A 19,746-nucleotide genomic window follows, 5' to 3' on the forward strand; every position below is an offset into this window, starting at 1 on the left:
ATTATACAATATATTATTATATCATAAATCATATTTAATGATCATTCCGAATCAGTTATGGATCATTCATTACCACCTATAAACAATTCAGTAACTACTACAGATTTAGTATCTTTGATAAAATATTCAGTATTTCTATACATTATTCAGTAACTACTACAGATTATTCAGTATCTAAGATGAAATATTCAGTATTTCTATAAATTAGTTTGTAATTAATACAGATTATACAATATCTACAAATAAGTACTCAGTTTTTTTATACACTATTCAGTAACAACTAGAGATTATATCTACAGAATCTACAATTAATTATTCAGTACTTACTCTAAACTATTCAGTACTTACGCTAAACTATTCAGTAACTACTACAGATTACTCAGTATCTTTGATGAAATATTCAGTATTTCTATAAATTATTCAGTAACTACAGATTATTCAGAATCTACAGCAAATTATTCAGTACTTAGTGTAAACTATTTAGTTACTATCAAATATTCTTCAATATCTACTATGAATTTTTCAGTACTTACTATAAACTATTCAGTAACAACTACAGATTATTCAGTATCTTTGATGAAATATTCAGTATATTTTATAAATTAGTTTGTAATTAATACATATTTTACAATATCTACAATGAAGTACTCAGTATTTTTATACATTATTCAGTAACAACTACAGATTATATCTACAGAATCTACAATTAATTATTCAGTACTTACTCTAAACTATTTAGTAACTACTACAGATTATTCAGTATCTTTGATGAAATATTCAGCATTTCTATCAATTACTGTATTTCAGTACTTATCAGTTACTATTAAATATTCTTCAATATCTACTATTTATTATTTAGTACTTACTCTAAACTATATAGTACTTACTGTAAACTATTCAGCAACTATTATATGATATTCAGAATCTAGGATTCATTTTTCAGTGCTTACTATAAACTATTCAGTAACTACTACAGATTATTCAGTATCTAAGATGAAGAACAAAATTAATGTTATGTAATTATTTAGTAACTAATGTGATTGTTCAGTATGGAGAGTGTGAAGGGTTAATATAAATGTAGGTAAGAAATGGATGTAGTCAGGATGTGTTCTTTTTTTATATCTGATTTAACATCTGTCTAAAAATGTGAAGAACATGAAGCCACAAACAACCCACCTACCGTTTCTATGAACTGTATGAGTAAACACAAATTACATGTGAAATTTTTAGCTGGGAAAAAGCCTGCAGAGCGTGTGGTGGTGCAGTTAAGTGAAAAATAATGTTGTACAGAGCAACAAAAAACAGAGAAAAGCTTTGTTTTGGTTAAGCTTGGGTCATTACCTCTGAAAGAATCGTCTACCTTCTTCACGCAGAACAGAAAACCTTCTTTAACAAACGCTGAGCGAACCTGGGAAGCACTGTGTAGGTCAGCAGTTTCTCTGAGGCCAGTTTGATCTTCAATCAAAACTCCAGCTTCTTTCCCACACCGGCCTTTCTGGAATTATTGACCTGCTTTTCATGTCATAAATGAAACGGACTATTTAGAGCTGCCTTGACATTTAGTTTGATCTCCCTGACAAAGCAGGGAAGAATTAGCAGAATAAACAGTCTGAGGCACGAGTGCAGCTCGGTATATCATCAAAATCAGCAGTTAGCTGTAGAGAAAGTCCAGACAGGCAAACCCCAGCAGAGAGTTGGGTATAAAACTGCTGGCTCTTCTCTCCGTTTCCCTTCTAATAGTTCAATTCAAACGGTGGGAGTTTCCTAATGAAGAGAGTGGCACTGTGGGAGATTTGCTGATTGGCTGTTTTGCTGAGGGTTCAACACTCTGCAGTTTCCTCTCTAGTATGTTCACATCATCACTTTCACTTCCATCACTTTCATCTCCAATACTCCATTCTTGGAAAGATGGCTAGCTTCTTTATTTTCATGAAGTCAGCCCAGGTTCCCAGTGCTGGTCCTGAAGTACCACTGGGCTTTATTGTTTATTTATTTTATTTTTTTTGGAAACTGCACTCCTACTCCAGTGGGATGTTTAAATATCAGTTTTTACATTTTTTACACAAAAAACAGTCTTTGCACTTGGATGAGGTGGATCAGTCGGTTTATGGGTAAAATAGATATGTGAAGATGTCTACCTATCTAGCTATCCGTTTGTCCATTACTCTATCCATCCAGCCCACATACCTACTTCTATCTATTTATCTCTTTCTCTCTCTATCTATCTATCTATCTATCTATCTATCTATCTATCTATCTATCTGTCTATCTATCTATCTATCTATCTATCTGTCTGTCTGTCTGTGGAAAAAAAACTGTATATCCATCCATCCTTCTATCTATCTGTAAAAACACATATCAGTCTATCCATCCACCCACCCATTTGTAAAAATATCTATATAGTAATTTATCCATCTGTTTATCTGTAAAATGATCTATACGTTCTATCTAGCTGTATAAATATTAATCTATCCATCCAGCTGACTATCTGTAAAAATATCTATCGATGTATCCATTCCTCCATCCAATCCACCCATCCATTCTAATCCATCTATCTGTAGGATTTTCTATATATTTTTTCTGTACAAATTGTCATCCATCCATCCATCCATCCATCCATTCAATCCATCCATCCAATCCAATCCAATCCAATTCATCCATCCATCCATTCAATCCATTCATCCATCCATTCAATCCAATAATCCTGCTGTTTATCTGTAAAATTTATAATTTAGCTGTTTATCGGTAAAAATATCATCCATCCACTCCCCCATCACATTTATCCATCCATCCATCCATCCATCCATCCAGCTGTCTATTAGTAAAAATATTTATCTATTCCTCCATCCAATACATCCATCCATTCCTCCATCTGTCTATCTCTAGGATTATCTTTATATTCTAACTGTAAAAATATCCATCCATCCATCCATCCATCCATGCAATACTCCAGCTGTTTATCTGTAAAAAATATCATCCATCAACTCCTCCTTCCAATACATCCATCCATCCATCCATCCATCCATCCATCCATTAATTCATCCTTCTAGCTGTCTATCTGTAAAATATCCATTCCTCCATCTATCCATCCATCATTCCACCCATCCATCCAGCTGTCTATCTGTAAAAATATATATCCATCCATCCATCCATTCATTCCTCCATCCAATACATCCATCCATCCAATCTATCCATCCATTCATTCCTCTATCCAGTACATCCATCCAATCTATCCATCCACCCATCCATCCATTCATCCATCCAATCCATCCATCCATACTTGGTATGTTACAGCAGAAAACACTGCAAAAAAGTGCAGAACAGTTGGCCTACAGATCAGATCCAGCCATCCAATCCAAGCCAATCCAATCCAATCCAATCCATACATTCATTAATTCATCCTTGCAGCTGTTTATCTGTACAAATATCATCCATCCACTCCCCCATCACATTTATCCATCCATAGATCCATCTATTCCTCCATCCAATACATCCACCCATCCATTCCTCCATCTGTCTATCTCTAGGATTATCTATATATTCTATCTGTAAAAATATCCATCCATCCATCCAATACTCCAGCTGTTTATCTGTAAAAAAATATCATCCATCATCCACGTCTATCTGTAAAAATATCCATTCCTCCATCCAATACATCCATCCATCCAGCTGTCTATCTGTAAAAATATATATCCATCCATCCATTCATTCCTCCATCCAATACATCCATCCATCCACCCAAACAACATTCACAAGTGTTCTTTTCAGGAAAGCTTTAACAATAATGAAGAATATACAGAATTCACACAACAGGTTGTAGGATATATCTGGGGTGATTTCAGGGCTGAATGTCAGAAGTTGTGGAAAAAGGCTCACAGCCAAGAGTCTGACACTCTGCCAAGGTTACTCACAGCTAGTGTAAAAATTCAAGGTTTTGAATCTGAGAACGTTTATATTGTGCTACTTCAATGGGTGAATAAATGCGGGGTCGCTTACACACACACACACACACACACACACACACACACAAAAGGGATGTTTACTCGTTGTGAGGTTGCATGGCTCTGTTTGCAAAGCTTTATTGCTGTCTATTCTCTGCTGCTCTGCTAACACACACACACACACTTACACGCAGGTGCACCCACAAAAATGGTTGCATTTATATTCCTTTCCAAGGTTCAGAATCACACTAGAGATGAACAGTTTCTGCTCATATCTCTTTAAAACAAATGTAGTTACAGAAAAACGGCTGAGAACACCATCATTTCCAAAGTCCATTTTAATCATATATTTTAGAAAAAAAATCTTAATTGACCTTTGCAATTAGATACCTTAATATATTTGTGTTTTAATTAACTTCTAATTTGTCATTTTTAAACAACTAAAGGGCTCTAAAAAGCAGGAAAATATATAAATACAAAAAAATCAATCAAGTATCTCAAATAACAACAATTTGTAGATTTGTAGATGCGTTTGCATCAAGTATGACACATTTAACCCTCCTGTTATGCTGTAATTTTAAGGGACAACGACAATGTTCCCAATCAAATTGACCAGTAATTAACCATGTTTAATAATCCAAAAAACATTCAAAATAATATATTTTTCTCCATAAACATTATCTGAAGTTTAAATATTATTTTTTGTAATCAAAATGTTCACCACTTACAGATAATGCTTTACTGATGATAATAAAAAAATGAATTCATAAATAATATGAATAATACATAATTCATGAATAATATTTTTTAATGAATGCAAATCAAATCAAGTTCTAGTCCTAAAAAGATCCGTAAAAACTAAATTCTGAGACCTTGGTCAAAGTTATCTGAGAACTCCAAACACTTGGGGCGCCTAAATGCATGCCTTTTGGAGAGTTCAGCTTGTCTCTAACTTAACTTAAATATTTAAAAGTGCAAAGATTTGGGCACCCCTGCACATTCTATAACACAATTACTGTTTATTTGCTTAATTTAACACATAAATAAATAAATAATGTGAAAAATAAATAATTTTTTCCTTTATGTTGATAAATTTCCTTTATGTGTCTAAAAATGTGTCTAAATATGCCATATAACACTTAAAAAACTGAGTTTTACTTAGAAAATCAACAAAATGTGTAAATTGATCTGGGTTGTCCAAACTAAAGTTGAATCCACACTTGAACTGAACATCAGCAAAATTGCTTTGTTACTGAAAACTATATTAGATAAAAAAAATAAAATATGCTAACTCCACACTCTCTAATGCCTAATGTCCGTGTACTGATGCAAGCTCACACACAGACGTGATTTGTTAGGAAAGAAATGAACAAATTACACAAGTGCCGAGCACATCATAAGTCCCAACTAAGCTAATCAGAGAGTGTGTTGATGCAAGCAGGATCTAATTAAACCCGCTTTAACGCTGCTCCCCACCTCTGCAGAACAGCACATCTCAGAAACCTGAAACCCATCTCAAAGCACAAAGGCCTCACCTTTCACTGAGGCTGTTTGAGCCGTGCTGGCAGGTTGACCTTGACTTGTCACGCTAAACAAGCTTCTGCCATTCCCCGCCAAACTAGCCCTCGGATTTCACAGCTCTAATTCCGGCTGCAATTATTCATCCGCAGAGGCTGCCTTTCAGCCCTCCGCAATCACACAGCTCTAACTTTGAGGAAAGGGGGAAAATAAATAAATAAATAAATAAAAAATCAATCACATATAAAATACATATTCATGCGCTTTTGCCTCAAACAGAGACTTGTTTGCTGCTAAGGTCTTAAACCGAGCCGTCCCGCCTGCAGGTGGCTTTCTTCTATCCAAAATGACAAGTTTTCACAAGGAGGATTTAATTTTCTTAGTAAATAGCCTTTAAAGGGTGTATGTTAATTTATGACTTGGGGAAAGAGGAGGAGAAAGGCATTAAGGGTATGGTGTTAGCATACATGCTAAAAATGTTAGCATTAAGCTCCCCAGCCAGATGTTGTTCCCATTGGAAAGTATTATCTCTAAAAACAGCATTCAACACATCAGTATGTCATACTGCATGGCAATAAACCAGTAAAGCAGTATACGGTGCACTAGGAACAGTTACTGTCCTCATGCCATCACACTCCACACCACACTAGGACTTCCCCCATCACTTGCATTGCTCCTGAGGGCAAGCGCATGCCTCCTCCAAAACACATGAAGTCAGCTACGGCCTCTTTTGAACAGCCGCCGATGCATTACTAGGCAGCCGATGCAGACCCTTGTGCTGGCCAGCATCACAAGGGGAGTGATGAGGGGAGAGAGCGCCATCTACCTGCCAAGAGAGAGCACGGCCAATTGTGCTCTCCCAGGCTCCAGCTGAGGATGGCAAAGCAGGATGACCCGGGATTCCGAACACACTTTATGTTTTATATTTCTATCAGTAATTAATCTGTACATTGTATGTGTATGATTGTCCTTATATTATGCCTGTATACTGTAGTATGACCGTGGCTAGGTATGGCCTTAGTCACCGGTGAGGCCAAGGTGGTTCTACAGTCGTGAAGTGAGCTTGGAGGGAAGTGGGTCTGAAATGCCAGACCTCATCATAAAGCCTCCTGGAGGTGTGATGGGCTAAAAGCTAATCTTAACATGGCAGCATTCCAGCTAAGGCTGTTCCCTTGGAATAATGTCAAATGCTACAAATACAACATTAAGACTATGCTAACGTGGCTAATGTGGCTAGACATGTTGATTCTGGGCGAGCCATTGCAGTACCTTGCTGCAAACCAGCCAATGAAAGCACAGCTCATTGAATTTTTCATGGTTTTTTTGTAAAATCATTTGCCTGAATTGTTTGCCTGACAAAACTTACATACTTAATATTTAGAAATAAGAGGACAATTTAACATATTTGTACTGCATAAGTGTACTGCTATGGGTTATGAAGAACTTCCTCAGGTTTGACAATGGGAAAGCGTCAGGTTGCTGACTTTCTAGGAAAGATCTGCTGTGTTCACTTGATCCCTTACCCCTCGGTGGCTCATATAAATAAATTCACTTCAGTTTAATCCAGCAATGGAACTACCCTTAAGATGATGTCAAGGTGGACACCAGTCTGTTAAAACCGGTACTGAAAGTCTGATGTTCTAGCAGAAGACAGTCACAGATCAAGGTCAAATTATTACTATTACAAAATTTTACTGAGCGCTGTCCTCTAAAGGATTTACTCTTATTAAAACCATGTCTCAGTGTCTCAGCTTTGAGCAACTTTGAAAAGCTTCCTTCAAAATAACACTCTAAACCGTAATATTCAACTGAGGATGCTCCTGACTGGACGTCCACTCTAAAAGCCGTACCTGTTAGGTTTTTGAGGCCGAGCTGTCGCAGGCCGAAGTTTCCATCACGGCGGTAGTTGAGGAATATGGCGAGGGCGTAGCGGTCCTCGTAAAGCCGAGTGCCGCGGATGATCCGCAGGTTCTCCAACGGCAGATAGTCAAACTGGTTCAGAGCCACCAGCACATAACCAGTCACCTCCCGGATTGACTGCAGAGGGAAAGAACAGGAAAGTGTAGGCAATGAGCATTTCAACTGGTTGTAAGTTTATAAGCATTTTAGTTCGATAAAAAGATCTTTTTTACAATCAATCAAATTCTTACAGCAATGTGCCAACATCTAGTGTAAAACCTTCCTAAAAGAGCAGAGGCTCTTACTGCTGCAAAATGTGGGAACACCCCCCACTGATTTCAGAAGAAACACTGGATGAGGAGGCGTCTACAGTCTTTCAGACTTCCACTCAAATGTACATTTACCTGTGAAGTTGTCATCAAGCTGGTCAGACTGGTAGACCAGTTTGATAAAACTAGCTGACTGACCACTTTGGTCAATGTATTCATGCTGATGAACAAGCATGGTCAGGATCATAATGCCGGTCAACAAGCTTGGTCATGGTGGTAGACTGCTTTGGTCCACATGGTCATACTATTGAACATGCACGGTCAGGCTGGACATTAAGGTTAATGCTGGTCAACAACCATGGTCAGGATGGTAGACCAGTTTGTTAACCTGATCATACTGGTAAACCAGTGTAGTCAGGCTGGACATGATTTCCATTACGATCAACAAGCTTGGTCATGGTGGTAGACTGCTTTGGTCCACATGGTCATACTGTTGAACAAGCACGGTCAGGCTGGACATCATGGTCATGCTGGTCAACAAGCTTGGTCATGGAGGTAGACTAGTTTGGTCAACCTGGCCATACTGGTGAACAAGCATGGTCAGGCTGGGTTATGATGGTCTTGCAAGTCATCAAGCTTGGTCATGAAAGTAGACCAGTTTGGTCAACCTGGGCATACTGGTGAATCAGTGTAGTCAGGGTGGTCATGATTTCCATTATGGTCAACAAGCTTGGCCATGGTGGTAGACCAGTTTGGTCAACCTGAGCATACTGGTGAGCACACATGGTCAGGATGGTCATGCTGGTAGATCAGCTAAACCATCACCAACTTAAATAAAAACCTACCATATACTGGTCAGGAGCTTAACCAGCTTGACCAGTTTGAACTCCATGTTTAAAAACACCCCCAAAAAACTTCATCAAGAAGCCATGCGAGAGTAAACACCTATTATGAACATGCCCTTGAGGGGTCAGCTGAACACATCATGCACTGACTGTAATCTCCATGTTCAGCTGGAATCGTTCTCCCTGTGAAGGACATAAACATACGTACATCCACTTGTAGCATGACATCATTACGTGTCGTACCGTCGGGGGGAAGGGTAATGGAGCATGTCCGAGCACTGTAGAGTAACAATAGCTTCATTTTCTCCCGAGTCTCATTTGAAAGGTCCCTTATGGGCAGTGGCGTGACTGGCCGATAGTGGGGTGCATTTGGGTCAGGACTGTATGAGGGCACAGGCAGCTGCAGGCTGTGGTCACTCTTTCTCTGCATGCCACTATACACAGAGGGTCCAGAGGGATGAATCAGAACCAGGCGTCCCAAAACGGACGCACATACACACAAATAGTGAGGCAATTACAGGAGGACACACTCAAATTTACCAGAAGAGGACACAGGATCGGGGGGGGGGGGGGGGGGGAGGTTGGGGGGGGTATATGTGTGAGTGTGTATGTGTGCATGATGCCTATATAGGCTTTGCTGTGTTTATTCAGTTAGTTAGCCTATGTTAGCATGTGCTATTAATGGACAAAAGTATTGGGACACTTGCTCATTCATTCATATTTCTTCTGAAATATATTAAAAAAATGAGTTTATCCTGTATTTGTCAGAGTAACCGTCTCTACTTTCCAGGGAAGAAGGCTTTTTACTAGATTTAAGAACATTGCTGTGAGGGTGTGATTGCATTTAGCGATGAGAGCAAGAGTTTGTGAGGTCAAGACCCCACAACTCATCCCAACCATCATTCCAGAGAACCACTGCTCCCTAGCTCAATGCTTTCTTGCTGCTCCCCTTGATTCTGCTCATCTGTATATCTCGGCCTCAGTAAACACTGTATACAGCAGGACTGACAAGCTTATGGATCCACAGGGACACCAGATCAGCAGAATTTAGCAGAGGACATCATTCAGAAAAGTATTTGGACGCAGCCGACCGACGGCGCTTCTCTCCAGCAGTCTGACCTTACACTGCCTTGTTGAGCTCCACATTAAAACCTTATTTCGAAACAAACTGCCGCCCAAACACAAAGACTTCACCCATGTCTGCTTTTACTCAGATATTTACTGACTGAGTAGACCTTTCTCTTAAACATTTATTGTTTAAAACTTCCCCTGTCACCTCCAAGAGAAGCCCCCCATTCTATCTGGCTAAACATGCATAATTTGAGCCTCAGTTAACTGGAATACGATCTGTACTGTGGTGTTTAGCCTTAACTTATTTAAGCCCAGATAGCTGACTGTCCAAACACAGCAGAACCGGTCTTTTGTTTAGCAACACTTGGACCTGTAGCTCAGCTGCTAGTCAGCAGAGCAGCTGTACTGGGCCGTCTGCTACTTGGGGAGCTGTCGCTGAGCTAGTTAAGCAAAGGCAAGCATAGCGAGTGGGCTACAGATCCAAAACCAGGGGGTTCATTCTTTAGATCATGTCCAAATTCCATGATGCATGGACCAATAGAAATGCTCCAAAATGATATTAAGACAATATGACTATGAGCTATGATCTGTGTGTATGTGTATGGCTGTTTATTTCCATCTAGACATATGTGAGTTGTCTGTCTGCATGAATATGTTTTATGTATATGTGTGTGCATGAGTGTGTGTGTGCATGAGTGTGTGTGTCTGTGTATGCATGTGTGTGGAGCTCATACCGACCGCCTGTGGGCAGAATCAGCTGTGAGAGTGTGTTGGTGTTAGTCCATGACAGCTGTCAGACAGACTGAGGATCAGCTGAGCTGGGTGGTAGAGTGGCAGGGCCAGTCATGCCGCTGTCAGTCTCCTAATGGCCCCAGACACGCCAGCTCTCTTTAGCGGCCTCGCTGGCAGCCTCATCCCAGCTCCACACACTCATTTATCTCGGCTAATGACCGGCTTCTCTAATGGCTTCTCTAACAGCTACAACACTAGAGAACATGCTTGCTGTACATGCACACCGGCATGTCTGCATTAAGCCCAGGGCAAACCAGTTCAGCGTTCTCCAACTAACCCAAACACTGGGTTGGTGTGATCGTTGGAAATCTTGCAAGTGATCTCCTGCGTTCCTACTGGTTTATTTGACTTGTCAGTTTCTTTAAAGAACATTGGGCCTCATTTATCAATATCTAAGTCCAAATTAAAAAAGTCTGGGTCAAAAGATCATGCTGCACATGCAATACAAGAAGAATCACTTATAGATTTTCTTGAAGAGCTCTGGCTGGAGACTGGAATTCAAAAAAATTAATAACTTTTACATAAAGGTAGTGTAAATGTTCTACACCAAATTAAGGGATCTTCCTAGCATCAGTATATTATTTGCATGTTTCTCACACTTACACATCTCAAATGCAAAGAAACATCCATTAAATGCTTATTAAAGAATACAGAAGTGGTTCTTCTATGGCATAACATCTTATTAGGGACCTTTATTTAGGAGGCCATAGAAACCATAGTCTCAGAACCGGAGATGTTCATGGTAACTTCTTCTTAATGGAGGAACAGAGAGATGCCCACATACATGACAGACAGTGAAATGCCCAGTGTCAGCTGTTCCTGCTGGTTTTGGTCTATGTTGTGTAGCGCTGACAAAAGCACTGAATCAGCCTCTATGAGAAGAGTCTTCAGGACTGGATATTCTGGGACTTCGACTTCACTTCACCGCCAACTAAAAATGGCAACCTGTCTTCCACCACCACCTCCACCACAACATGCCGAATACCACCTGTATCCACCAGAGCTTATAAAATACCCTAAATCTCCACTAGAGCCTACTAAATACCAACACAACTAGCACAGTTTACCAAATACCCTAAATCTCCACAAGAATCTACCAAATACCCTACTCAACCAGAGCCTAATATCTTAGACTAGGGATTGAATATAGACTAGGGATTGACAAACGATCTGCTCTTCCAGTGTGAACAAAAAAAGCAAAATCCTCTGACCTGAAAGATTTGTTTCCTGAATATATTTCCAGCTGTTTGATTTTTTGTTGAGCTGAACAGTGAACAATGTCCAGACTATTTGTTTCTGAAGACTGTTCCCCTCAGTTCTTAAAAGTATAAGATCATTGAGGAACCTTTGGAGGTTCTTCAGTTTGAAACTGTGGAGAAACCTCTTGAGGTGCTTTGAGGAACCTTCAAGGAACCTTTTTCTTCTAAAAAAAAATCCCTTTCTTGAAGGTCCCTCAAAGCACCTTAAGAGGTTGAAGAACCTCCAAAAGATTCTCAAGGAACTTAATCTTTTACCAGTGTACTGTATTCAGGGTGCTCTCCAACCAGATGTAGCTTAGCTAGCTTCATGGCCGCTTCTGCTAGAACCTAAATATATATATCGCCTTTTTGTCTGCTGCCATTGTTCTCACAAACATCACACATTGTTTTAATTAAAATCTCCTTTTTGCTGGTTTATTTATCAAGTAATGAACATATTGGTGTTGTAGCATATCTCACATCATCTTTCTTCATCTTGACTTGTGCTTAGTAATGTCTAAGCTTGGAGGTATCTTTGAATTTTTAGTCTACTCAAGTAAGTCACTCTGGATAAGAACGTTTGCTAAATACCTTAAATGTAAATGTAAAATACTGAAGATTACTACTACCCTGGTAGCAACATTAATATGGCCCAAACCTTGCGCCACATCTGCCATTTACTAGTGGCCCACATATCAACCAGATGATGTTTTTGGAACCTGTATATATATATATATATATATATATATATATATATATATATATATATATATATATATATATATATTTGATTAACATCTAATGAATGAAAATACAATTCTTTATATATGCGTAAACATATTTCCGGCAACCACATCTGGCCCAGAGGGCCATCATTCCACATTACAAGTGGGCCACTAGAACATGCCAGGTGTAGCCCAGGTTCGGCCCACATTAATCTTGCTACCAGAGTAGAGCCAGATACCCAACACAACCACCTAATCCTGTCAAATTCCTTACACAACCACCAGAGTCCACTCGATCTCGACAACTACAAGACCCTACCCGATACCCTACAACAGGGTACCTTTCCATACGCCTTCACTGACAACAGTCAGAATGTGGTACCAGAATGTGGAACATCCCCCAAAAATCTAACTGACTAGCCAAAACCACTCAGTGTCATCACAACCTGAAAAATACAGTTGCTTGTAACAGATTTTCCCAAACAACATAAACACACTCCTGCTGGAGCCGACCGGATAACCTATTCCTCGGTTCTTGCGAAATGCCCCATACATCTACCAGAGACAGTCAAATACCCCACAAGTGTAGCCCGACCTGCCACATGCCCCTCACATCTCTCGCTGCCTGCCAAATGCCCCTCCGCCCTGGCCATCGGCAAGTAAACCCATCTCAGTTACCTAGCAACCTCAGAAACCTGCTGCTGTTTAAGAACAGGGGAACAAAAAGGAAGGAAATAGAAAGAGACGTGGGGGGAAAAAGTCAACAATAAACAGAGGCATCTTTGTTGTACTTTGCCTAATTTAATTAAAGGATTACTTAGCTTAGATTTTCTTTCTGAGCCTTTTCAGCTACTGCATTCACTTTCTAGCACCATTTCATTTTTTGTTTTCCCACTCTCTCTCTCTCTCTCTCTCTCTCTCTCTCTCTTTCTCTCTCTCTCCTCCCCAACTAATTTATTTCTGAGCCCGTGGATCAATACCTCCCAGTGAGGGTGAGAATGTGGAGGAATGCATGCCCCACTCTCTCGTTCCCATTGCTTACTCTATAATGAACTGCATAAATAAAGGAAAACACCTTGTTGTGATTACAAGCTTAGTTCACAGATAATGGTGTGGCATCAGCATATCCTCTTTCCTGCTACTTATCAAAATATTGCACCCAGGCTGATATAAATGAATATGAATAAATTCCTAGAGTTTCAGGAAGCCAGTAATCAATTGACAGATCACCTGTAGAATATCATGCAAGCTTTGATTTCTGCTGAAAGCATCATGATACCTTTTGAGTTTGAGGTTCTCTGTCATTCAACAAACTCACCCTGGGCCCTTAAACAGCAACATGAATGCCAGCTTCCTTTCAGGCTCCCTCTCAAGGTACCCTCGTACCCTCTGTATGACCAAAGTTCTTTGCACACATGCATCTCATTTCTAAAGAAGCAATCACTCAAAGCTTCTTTTGGGATCTGAAGGTCATTCTTCTGTGGCTTTATTGTGCAATGACCCCCCTTAGATCCTTTGATATTGGAGGCTACAGACGAATAGACAACATACAGTAGAACGCACAGTCTCAGGACCTGAGGTATCCAAGGCAACTCCTGCTCAGTCAAATGACTGACACAGTCTCGGACTGAGATTGCCAGATTTTGCACAACCCCAGACTGAATATAAATTCCTAGAGTGTCTGAAAGGCAGTGATCAACTAACAGATCACCTGCAGAATATCATGCCAGCTTTGATTTCCTTTTGAGGTTGTTTGCCTGACATTTCACACAACTCACTCTGGCCCCCAAACAGCAACATGAATGCTAGTCGCCTGAAAACAAAGACATTGGCAGCTTCCTCTCAGGCTCCCAGTGGTGAAGTATCTGGAACCTCGTACCCTCTGCATGACTCTGCTGTTGTCCTGCTCGAATGCCTGATGTTATTTATAGGCAGAGGAAGTGATTTGAGGGGCAGTGCTTGGAGATGCTTTTAAACACCAGCCTTGAATGCCTCTTCCAGGTGGCCGAGTGGGACTCTCGAAGTAAAAAAAAAAAAAAAAAAAAAAAAAAAAAGCAGCACCAGGAGGCCATGAGGCCCCTAGGAGGCCCTAGTAGGGCAGTCACGTGCAGCTCCAAATAAAACCATGCTATAAATGCAATGTGTGTTAGCGTGAAGGCATCACGCAGCTGGCAGAAAGGACCAGAGGCCTTTGGGAAGGGTGGGGGGAGGGCAAAAGCGGAGTGAAGCCGACGAGGGACTGAGAAGAAAAGCGGACCTCGCTTCCTCGAGAGGATTCAGATAAGAACTCGGCTAATTGAGGTGCAGGCTTTCTTTTGAAGAGATTGGGAGATACAGAAACAGGCTTTGTGACCTGGTTTAGCCGGCCCGCGAGTGAGCCGCTGCACACACTCGGCCGGCCTTATTCGGCCTCCTTGCTGCGCGCCGGAAGACTGAGAAGCTTGACTACAAGGAAGTGGCACTTGAAGGCACAGATAGCCCGCAGACTAGTTGTGCTCTTTAAATACCAACCACTGGGCTTGGACTGTGACTTGGCAGAACTGTCAGAGTGGCTGGTTCTCTCAAACTCCTTTTATTATTTGGGCAAAACTGGTTCATGAGGGAAGCGGTGATGTACATTAAATAACTGCAATTATTTCAGATGATTTCAACATTAGACCATTACATTTAGTTCATTTATGTTTAGTTCATTTATTTAACATATTATTTTGCTTTTTGTCAACACGGGTGGGGAGAGGTAAGGGAGGGGATGGCTAGACAGTTACATACACTATTAAGAATGCATGCAATAATCAAAACACAACAAAAAAATGAACCAAACAATACTAAAAACCTTGGACGTAATCATAGAAATTCTCCCAATTACTAATAATTGAAGATTTGTTAGGTTTGGCTGTTAGATATTCCATTCAAATGATATGTTAAAAAGCTACATATAAACTAAATATTGCAAAAATAACTAGATATTTAGTATCTCCTTTGGCATCGCATATGCCCTGTGACTAATAGACTTTGAGTCTATTCACAGATCTTATCCAGTCAAATAATGAGATTTGGGAATACTGCCTCATTTATGTTCAGTTTTGTCATATTATATTATATTATATTATATTTATTTATTTATTCAGAAATTGTGGTAAATTGTCTCACACTGAAAGCTGTGCGTATTTTGTTGTGCATGTCGAAATACGCCTGGATGGTTAGAAACATCCCAAGAATCACCCAGGCTAAGGCCTGCCAAGGTACACCAGTGTCACTGTCTATTGTCAAGGGAGGTCTAGAGGTTCTAGATGTTCGAGAGGCTGCTGTCCAGGAAAGAAACCCTGCTATAAAAAATGACACCTTCAAGCTTGACTAAAGTTTACAGATGACCACATGAACAAAGAAAAGGCTTTCTGGAGGAAATGTTCATGGTCAGACGAGGCAAAGATTGAGTTGGAGGTGTAAAGGACTAACTGTTAAGCATGGTGGTGGTAGAAACATGCTCTGGGGCTGCCAGTGGAACACTGTACACTGTTAAAAGTATAGGTTCTTCAATTCTTCAAACTTTTAGGGACCTTCATAAAAAGGTGTTTAGAAGACAAAAACTCATTGAAGGCTCCTTTAAGAGGTTCCTTCACAGTTACAAACTAAAGAACCTCCAAATGTTCCTCAAGGATCTTATTTTTTTACGTTTACATTTATGGCATTTATCTGACAGTCTTATTCAGAGAGAATTACAAGGTTACTCGTATTACAGAGAAGGGCCAATGTAGTGTTAGGAGTCTTGCCCAAGGACTCTTATTGGTGTAGTGCAGAAAAGTCACCTAGACCGTGAATCAAACCCCAGTCTCCCAAATGGTGTGGTAGCTCACTTGTGTTATCTGTTGCGCCACACCAACCACTTTTTGACACAGTACATAGACTCAAAGCTTCAGCTATAGAAGCTGGTTCTGACCTCAGGTCTGTGCCAGGAAGCCAACACTACCACTTCTGCCCAGAAGAGGCCAAATACCCAACTGGAATTCTCATAGAAGCTTATTGATGGCCAAAAGTGTCTGGTCAAGGTGTAACTTGGTAAGGGGCATTTCAGCAAAAATCAGGTGCTCTCTCTCTCTCTCTCTCTCTCTCTCTATATATATATATATATATATATATATATATATATATATATATATATATATATATATACATATATATATACAGTGGGGAGAACAAGTATTTGATACACTGCTGATTTTTCAGGTTTTCCCACTTGCAAAGCATGTAGAAGACTGTAATTTTTATCATAGGTACTCTTCAACTGTGAGTGATGGAATCTAAAACAAAAATCCAGAAAAATACATTGTATGATTTTTAAATAATTAATTTCCATTTTTTTGTTGGAAATAAGTATTTGATCATCTATCAACCAGTAAGAATTTTGGCTCTCACAGACATGTTACTTCTTCTTTAAGAAGCCCTCCTGTTCTCCACTCATTACCTGTATTAACTGCACCTGTTTGAACTCTGTTACCTGTATAAAAGACACCTGTCCACACACTCAATCAGTCAGACTCCAGCATCTCCACAATGCCCAAGACCAGAGAGCTTTGTAAGGACATCAGGGATAAAATTGTAGACCTGCACAAGGCTGGGATGGGCTACAGGACAATAGGCAAGCAGCTTGGTGAGAAGGCAACAACTGTTGGTGCAATTATTAGAAAATGGAAGAAATGCAAAATAACGGATAATCTCCCTCGGGCTGGGGAGCCATGCAAGATCTCACCTCGTGGAGCATCAATGATCTTGAGGAAGGTGAGGAATGAGCCCAGAATTACACGGCAGGACCTGGTCAATGACCTGAATAGAGCTGGGACCACAGTCTCAAAGAAAACAATCAGTAACACTCTACGCCGTCAAGGATTAAAATCCTGCAGTGCACGCAAGGTGCCCTTCCTCAAGCCAACGCATGTCAAAGCCCGTCTGAAGTTTGCAAATGACCATCTGAATGATCCAGAGGAGGAATGGGAGAAGGTCATGTGGTCTGATGAGACAAAAATAGAACTTTTTGGTTTAAACTCCACTCGTCATGTTTGGAGGAAGAAGAATGATGAGTACAACCCCAAGAACACCATCCCAACCGTGAAGCATGGCGGTGGAAACATCATTCTTTGGGGATGCTTTTCTGCAAAGGGGACAGGACGACTGCACCGTATTGTGGGAAGGATGGATGGGGCCATGTATCGTGAGATTTTGGCCAACAACCTCCTTAAGAGCACTGAAGATGGGTCGTGGCTGGGTCTTCCAGCATGATAACGACCCAAAACACACAGCCAGGGCAACTAAAGAATGGCTCCGTAGGAAACATCTTAAGGTCCTGGAGTGGCCTAGCCAGTCTCCAGACCTGAATCCAATAGAAAATCTTTGGAGGGAGCTTAAAGTCCGTGTGGCCCAGCGACAGCCACGAAACCTGAAGGCTCTGGAGGAGATCTGTATGGAGGAGTGGGCCAAAATCCCTGCTGCAGTGTGTGCAAACCTTGTCAAGAACTACAGGAAACGTCTCATCTCTGTAATTGCAAACAAAGGTTTCTGTCCAAATATTAAGTTTCTTTTTCTGGTGTATCAAATACTTATTTCCCACAATAAAATGGAAATTAATTATTTAAAAATCATACAATGTATTTTTCTGGATTTTTGTTTTAGATTCCATCACTCACAGTTGAAGAGTACCTATGATAAAAATTACAGTCTTCTACATGCTTTGCAAGTGGGAAAACCTGAAAAATCACCAGTGTATCAAATACTTGTTCTCCCCACTGTATATATATATATATATATATATATATATATATATATATATATATATATATATATATATAGACCCTATGTTGATCTCAAAGAAATCACTGAATCCCCAATAATAAATTTACGTCAACTTCTGACCACAGCTGTAAACAGCTGTAATATGAACCACAGACTGTGCATTTCATTAATTACCTGGATTAGTTCACACATTTAAAATATGTGTCTATCAAAAAAAAAGGTACATATACCCTTCTCTTGAACCTCTCTCTAAGGGCCACACAAAGGTGGCCACAGTCGAAGCCACTTCCCGTCCAGGCCTATGAAAGCCATGGACACAATCGCTGGACTCTTTTTCTCTTCTCTGTGGCTGAGTTTTGTTGGAGGAAGTGTGCCCGGGAAACAAAAGCTTCTTTCACCCTCTGAGACGTGCCGAGGGTGGGAATGGAGTCCTTCAGGCCTGAACTTCAGAGAGAGCGAGAGAGCGTGAGCAACGGATGGGGAGAGAATGAGGGATGAAGAGAGCAAGAGAGCGAGCGAACAAGTGAGTAAGCGAGCAAGCGAGTAGGATGGAGAAAGGGGAAGAGGGAAGGAGAGAGCGCGGGTGGGATAGAGAGGCGATGCTGGAGTCCATAGCAAGGAAAGGTGTGCAGTCAAGCGAATCACAGCCAGTCTCCTGTATATTTTAATGCATAATTAATACTCCACCTGTTCCAGTTCAGAGAGAAAGAAAGACAGAAAGAAAGAAAGCAAGGAGAGGGAGCCCAAGACACAGAGCGAGAGAGTGCTAGCAAGCAGGATAGGAAAAACATGTGAGATCTCACAGGGGGGAAAAAGAAAGAAAGCAAAGGGGAGGGGGGTGTTGCAGAAACCAATTAAGCATAAGAGGAAAGAGTGTAATGACACCATTAGCATGTTTGAGAGACTCAACACATGTTAGCCTGATTACTACTCATTTACATACATATTGAACTTCTCTGCGTGTGCCGGAGGGGCGGGTTCTGCATGTCCTCAGGACACGTCTTGGTGTGCCACCCTACCTGATCTAAAACTTCATCCGGATGTCAAGTCTTACAGACGCCAGTCAAAATTCTAGACGTGATGATTGTCCATTAAACGGATGCCTTTCTTACTGGGAACTCTCTTAAAAATAACATTTAATAAAATAATAATAATAATAATAATAATAATAATAATAATATAATTGAATAATAATTATAATAATAATATTTAAACCACTGCCAGGTGAAGTAAATAGTACTGATTATCTGGTTACAACAGCATATGTCAAAGGGTGGATATATCAGACAGTAAGTGAAGAGTCAGTTCTTGAGGTTAATTCTCTGAGACACTCGGACAACAGTCAAAATCCACAACCAGCACTGCTCCCAGCGGACCACATATACACACACACCAGTGGTTGGTGTGGTGCAACAGATAACACTACTGCACTGAGCTACACACCATGTATGAGACTGGGGTTCAATTCCCAGTCTGGGTGACTATGCTGCGCTACACCAATAAGAGTCCTTGGGCCAGACTCCTAACACTACATTGGCCCACCTCTGTGATATGAATAACCTTGTATGTCGCTCTGGATAAGAGCGTCTGCTAAATTCCATTAATGTAAACTTAAACTACACACACATGTTCAGGGAACAGAGATCCCTCAATATAAAAATACA

General features: G+C 40.4%; 1 protein-coding gene across 3 annotated transcripts in view; it reads right to left on the reverse strand.

Annotated features, from left to right (window-relative positions):
* LOC140560842 (receptor tyrosine-protein kinase erbB-4-like) overlaps positions 1-19,746 on the reverse strand; it is a 504,706-nt gene that overhangs the window by 200,899 nt on the left and 284,061 nt on the right. For all 3 annotated transcript variants that reach the window (XM_072685446.1, XM_072685445.1, XM_072685443.1), the window contains exon 3: positions 7,310-7,496. In XM_072685446.1, coding sequence (XP_072541547.1) covers positions 7,310-7,496 — 187 coding nt within the window. The remainder of the gene's footprint in view (positions 1-7,309; positions 7,497-19,746) is intronic.

Source organism: Salminus brasiliensis, chromosome 8 (genome assembly GCF_030463535.1).
Source record: "Salminus brasiliensis chromosome 8, fSalBra1.hap2, whole genome shotgun sequence".
Lineage (NCBI taxonomy): Eukaryota > Metazoa > Chordata > Actinopteri > Characiformes > Bryconidae > Salminus > Salminus brasiliensis.